The following is a 6000-nucleotide window of genomic DNA, read 5'->3' on the forward strand; positions in this document are numbered from 1 at the left end:
AGTTCCTCCCTGCTAGACAGCGTCCTCCTCCGGGGGCTCTTGGGAAAGTCTCTTGTACTGGGACTCTCGAAGCAGAAGGATCTTGTCCACGTGCCCTTTGGTGGTGTTGTGAATGAAAGAACTCATTCGCTGGGATACAGAATGAGTCAGGCAATTCAGAAGACAAGGTCTGAAAACGAGCAGTACCAGGATAAAGAGAATAGGTCCCATGAAGGAAGTCAACCAAGAGGGTAGCCAGGGTCCCAGCCCCATCCACTGGATCCAAGAGCTCGAGCTGCTTGGACCGAGTTCCGATGCCCTTTCTCGAAGTTTCCTTGCCGCATACCGGACTACTCCAGACTGGTTTATGTAGAAGCAGCATTCTTCCTGGAGGAAGAGGCAGGTGCCCCCTCTCTCAGCCACAATGAGGTCCAGAGCTCTGCGGTTTTGGAGAACGACACCCGCCAACGAGTCTATTTGGTCTTGGAGGCTGATAATGGACATGGCTATTTCGTCTAGGCTCTCCGAGAGAGCCTTGGAAAGCTGTTGGAAATACATGGTTGAGGTGGTAATACCGGCGATGCCTAACCCGAGGGCGGAAGCAATGCCCAGGCCTGCAAGAAGAGGAAGGAGAGGAAGGGCTCGCTTCCGGCGAGAAGCGGGGACAGAGGAGGGAACTGTAGCCAAAAGCGGGACCGTTATGGTTTGGTTGTTAGGCAGGAGTTGAATATCCGGGTATTGGAAGACAAGGGTGCAGACGCCCGACCAATTGGCCGGGAGACAGACATAAGTTGAGTTTCCACAGAGGAAGAAAACGCCCGAGGAGTTGAGACAGAAGGAATATGTTAAGGAGACAAGATGGGAGAAGATATTTGGAGTGATACCCCCGTTTTCCTCAACAGTGGGCTCATACTCCCAGATTGAATATTGTCCAGAGAGGGCTGCCCCCATGAGGGGCTGGTACTGAAAGAGTGGATAGGGGTCTTTGTCTCCCTGGAGTTTAATCTTGAAGTATGTGGTATCCACAGACAGGGTAGTAGGGTGACTCGCATTGTTGGGTTCAAATAGGGTGAGGTTATAGCAAGTGCTAGACGGGAAGGAAGGACAGTACCTCCAGGGGGTGGTGGGGTAGGTGTGACAGTGGATGTCATCTACTGGGCAGGAGTGGTAAGGCTTCCCTGAGTTTAGGGTAGGGGGTCCTGAAAAGCGTAAGGGATTTCTCCATTTAGAGCCTGGCATGGCCATTAGAGGGGCAAAGGCATAGCTGTTGGACAGATCTACGGACTGGTGGTTGGCAGATGGGGAGAGCTGAAAGGTGTGATTGCAAAGAGAGGCAGGGAGATTGCCCACGAAGGTGGCATGTTTTGAATTCTTGAAGAAACGGGATATGCAGAGAGGAGCCTGGGAGGTGAGGATTGTCTGCGTGGAGAGTGATCCCCATATGGGGCGCTGGGCAGATTCGTAGACGTGGTCATTGGGGTATCTCACCGAGGTGAGGCGGGAGAGGATGGGGAGTATGCCTGTTACACTGGTGATCTGAAGGAAAGCAATGGCCCGTCGGTCAGGGTTGACAAAAGAGTAATGAGGAGTCAATGGGTGGGAATTCTGGAGGCGTCTCTCGAGGTCGGTAATAGGATAAGGGCCAGAGAGGGTCCGGGCAGAATACATGATACGAAGTTTCATGGGTGTCTCTGTCCAAGCCCTTAGTGGGGCTGGCATGGCTAGAGAGCGTTGAGTTTGGATGGATAAACAGACCCAGCAGTTGGAAGAGAAGGAAGAGTTAGCGTCCCGGAGGAGGCGTTGAGTCTGGTTTACCAGGGGCATCCAGCTGTCCGAGTAGGCAGAGGGGAACAGGAGGAGGCAGAAAACCCAAGGACGAACCATGGCTCTTCAGGAGTGGCCCACGGTGATGAGAGGCACAGAGACGCTGTCCTGAGACTTCTAAAGTCAAGGTTGTCTGTCGGTTAGTCCAGGAGTGATGGAAAAAGTCAGGGAGGCCACCGCTGTGCAGGCTATACTTACGGAGGTTGGACCTATGACAGTAGAAACACAAAGAGGGTCGTCCGAGGGTTAGTCTTAGAGTTAGGGTCTGCAAGCCGCTTTTGAGTTTAGTTGTAGCCGCTCAACAGATTATTTTCCTTGGCTTCTATCACGCCCCCTAGGTGTAGCCTTGGGCTACTTTGGCAATTAGCCACTGCTGGCAGAGGCAAGCTAATGACCTGATTGAGTTTGTAGATTAATTTGCAATTAAGTATAGGTGTCTCTTATGAAGTGAGAGATGCCCTCTCTTGCTAAAGGCGGACGTGAGAATGGAAGATGTGGTGTGCACACTTGGAGTCAGTGTAGGCACCAACTTTTTGGTATGCAACTGTCAGGCTCTGGTGAGAGCGATGGGCTCTGCCTGCTTTGTGGTGATGGTGGTGACGGGTGGAGTGGGGGAGGAGAGATTGGCCCTCTAAGGTGGTATCACCTGTGACAATTGGCATAGCCTTAAAAAGCCCTTATCAATATATCAGTTAGAGGGTCTCAATAACAGGAACATCTGTCCAATGACTATAAGAATGTAGCAAGAAGTCAGGGGGATCAATCAAAGATTGGGGGTCCTCTGTAAGGCTAAAGTCTACAGGAAGGAAAGTGGATGGATTAAGAATTTTACAGCTGGGGCTGGAAGGATGGCTCAGTAGTTAAGAGTACTGGTGCTCTTCCAGAGGACCCAGGTTTGATTCCCAGCATCCACGTGGTGACATACAATCGTCTGTATCTCTAGTTCTAGGGAATCTAGCGCCCTCTTCTGGACCCCATGGCTACTTCATGCCCAAGCTACAAGCATACATGCTGGCCCAACACTCAGGCAAAGAAAAAAAAAAAAATATCAGTTTTACAACACTGAAACATGATTAAAAGATTTTGTATAATCAGTATAACAAGCCAGGCAGTAGTGACACATGCCTTTTGTCCCAGGGCTCGGGAAGCAGAGGTAAGAGGATAGGAGGATCTCTGAGTTGGAGGCCAGCCTGGTCTACAAAGCAAGTTCTGGGACAAACAGGGCTACACATTGAAACCCTGTCTCAAGAAACCAAATAATAAACAATGTATATTAAATGCAAGAGGGAGAGATGGAGAGAGAGAGAGAATTGAATCACTTATGATTTTGGGAGGTACAGACAGTAATAAGTTGGTAGAAGGTGAATTTGGGGGCTCCTATGTTAAAGGGAGGTATCCCAAGGGTTTTCAAGCAAGAAGGCCAGCCATAGGCTGTAAGTCTACCTGCCTTTATGGACAGTCTTTGTAACATCAGCTAAGTTATGAAAGATGGTACAGAAAGGATGAGAGGTTTGGAGAGGGCTGGATGCCCTAGGGCAGTAATGAGGGCTTCTGAGCATAGAAGATGAGCTTAGGTAGGTTGGGAGGGTCCAGAGGCTCTGTGAGAGGACCACAAGCATCCCAGTGAAGAGAGTTACTAAGACTCTGAAGTTGGAGATCCAGATACAAAAGTAACCTGCTAGGCCCAGAAAGGAGAGAGATGCCATTCAGCTTCAAGGCGGAGGGAATCCCTTGGTTACAGATTTGCAATTTTGAGGTACACCATGGGAAGAGAAGGTTAGAATGGGGCCAAGATACATGACTTGAGAAGGGGTTATCTGAGCCTTAGAGGGGGATACCCAGGATCCCTGGCCGGCCAGAAGAGTAAAGGGAGTAGGTGTGTTGTAGGGACCGGTCGTCTGAAGGACTGGAGTGAAGTTGAGACTCAACAGGCCAGGACAAGATCCTCCCTAAAAAATTGAGCTTCTCTCCTCTCTCTCTCTCTCTCTCTCTCTCTCTCTCTCTCTCTCTCTCTCTGGTTTTTCGAGACAGGGTTTCTCTGTTAGTCTTGGCTGTCCTGGAACTCACTCTGTAGACCAGGCTGGCCTTGAACTCAGAAATCCACCTGCCTCTGCCTCCCAAGTGCTGGGGAGGACTATCTCAAAATCCTTGAGTTAACTGAGTAGACATTTGGGTGTCAGGGGCTGCCCAGGTAAATATGCAAAGGTCTTGACAAGAAGAGCCAAGATGGCACCAGAAAGATGCTAAGAGTATTTGCTTCTCTTGCAGAGAACCCTGGTTCAGTTTTCAGCACCCATTTGGTGGCTCACAACCATCTGTAACTCTAGTTCCAGGGGATTCTATGCTGACTTCTGACCTCCTCCGGTACAAGGTATACAGGTGGTACACACACATACATGCAGGCAAGACACTAACACACATAGAATAAAATAAATATTTTAAAAATAATGACAGTAATAATAACAACAACAACAATAGCAGCTAAGAACAGTAGAGAAAGCATCTTTTGAGATTAAGGATTGAGGACTGGAGAGATGGCTCAGCAGTTAAAAGCACTGACTCCGCCAGGCGGTGGTGGCGCATGCCTTTAATCCCAGCACTTGGGAGGCAGAGGCAGGCGGATTTCTGAGTTTGAGGCCAGCCTGGTCAACAGAGTGAGTTCCAGGACAGCCAAGGCTATACAGAGAAACCCTGTCTCGGAAAAACAAAAAACAAACAAACAAACAAAAGTACTGACTCCTTCCAGAGGTCCTGAGTTCAATTCCCAGCAGCCACATGGTGGCTCTCAACCATCTGTAATGGGATCTGATACGCATTTTGGGGTGTGTCTGAAGACAGTGACAGTGTACTCACATGCAGAAAATAAATAAATAAATAAAGCTAAAAGATAAAAAGAACTGAGAAATGAGAATTGGGTAGAGGACAGGTAGGATAGAATCCTGAAAGGTTTGGGGACTGCTGGATGGACAGGCATTACTAATGAGGTATAAATCTTGGACTGGGGAATAGGAGACATCTGACATTTGGACTGTCCGGATGGGGACACTGAGGGGAGTTAGTACATTGTAAGCGGAGGCTTCCAGGAGTCTGGCCGTCATAGGCTTCAGCTCCTTGGACTCCTTGGAAGTGAGTGGATGCTGAGCTTGCTGACCAGGGCAGGGAGTTCCTTTTTTAACTAGGAGTAGGGTGGGTAGCAATGGTGGGGGAGGAGGTAACTCCATCTGAGGATGAATGCCGGGTGAGAATGAAGGACAGCTGTATAAGTGTGGGAGACAGAGTTCTCAGAAGGGGTTGGGTCTGGGTGACAGAGCAGCAGAAAAGAGCTGCTCTGTGGGTGCTTTGTGAAAGAGTGAGAAGAGGCACAGAGCTCTCTAGAATACCGCCGCCCCAAAGAGGGATTGGACAACCAGGAATGACAGGAAGGAATGGGAAACCGAATGCCCAAATAGGCTATGCCGCACTGGTCTGGGCTGCTTAGATTTCCTAGGTATATCCTTCTCCCTAAGAGAGGGAGGGAATTCATGTCAGGGTTTAGTCAATCTTGACAAAACTGAACAAGCAACACCCCCATATTCAAAAACTACAATATAATCTTACCAGCTATTCACAGATTTTTCTCGGATCCACTGAGGGCAACAGATGAAGAAACAATCCCTGGTCCCAGTCAGTCCACCAGCTTGCCAAGTCGGAGTCCAGGCTCAGCTCGACTATTGGGACCTGGTAGAGAAAGAGGCAGTCTCTGGGTAACTAGAGCTGAATGCAATCTGATTTTGAGTGGTTTTCAACCCACGTAGCAGGTAGGGGCAAAATGGCAGCCCAAGAATGGGCGAGCTCTCTGAGGTGAGAGTCAGTCACTAAGCTTTGACGCTTCTTTCTTAGATCAGATGCCCTCACCCTAATCCTCCGTAAGAGCTCCCAAAGGTCAGAGGAAGGATGGACAGACAAAAGGATGGACAGACGAGGAAAGCAGATTCTACAGTCGAGGTCTCTAGATGGAAAAAGCAGAACGCTTCCTGCTTACAGAGCAGAGGGAGTTATGGGAGCCGAGAGGGGGAGTGTGGGGGTGGGTGGGGGGTGGAAGGAAGGGTTGGGGGATGGGAGTCAAAAGCCAATGCCAGGAGTGATTACAGAGTGGAGTAGGGTGTGAAAAGGATGCCAAGTGGGCGTGGTGGCACACACATTTAACCCCTGCACTTA

At 49.5% G+C, this 6000-nt stretch overlaps 1 protein-coding gene across 1 annotated transcript; it reads right to left on the reverse strand.

Moving 5' to 3' along the window:
• Positions 1-12: 12 nt before the first annotated feature.
• LOC143438187 (syncytin-A) lies at positions 13-1863 on the reverse strand. Its single transcript, XM_076923833.1, has one exon. It carries the CDS (start codon positions 1861-1863, stop codon positions 13-15), a length of 1851 nt encoding a protein of 616 aa, XP_076779948.1.
• Positions 1864-6000: the final 4137 nt, after the last annotated feature.

This window comes from Arvicanthis niloticus, chromosome 24 (genome assembly GCF_011762505.2).
Source record: "Arvicanthis niloticus isolate mArvNil1 chromosome 24, mArvNil1.pat.X, whole genome shotgun sequence".
NCBI lineage: Eukaryota > Metazoa > Chordata > Mammalia > Rodentia > Muridae > Arvicanthis > Arvicanthis niloticus.

Bases quoted from the DNA above. Each gene is read 5' to 3' on its own strand.
- LOC143438187 (XM_076923833.1), bottom strand. From the start codon at position 1,863: ATGGTTCGTCCTTGGGTTTTCTGCCTCCTCCTGTTCCCCTCTGCCTAC.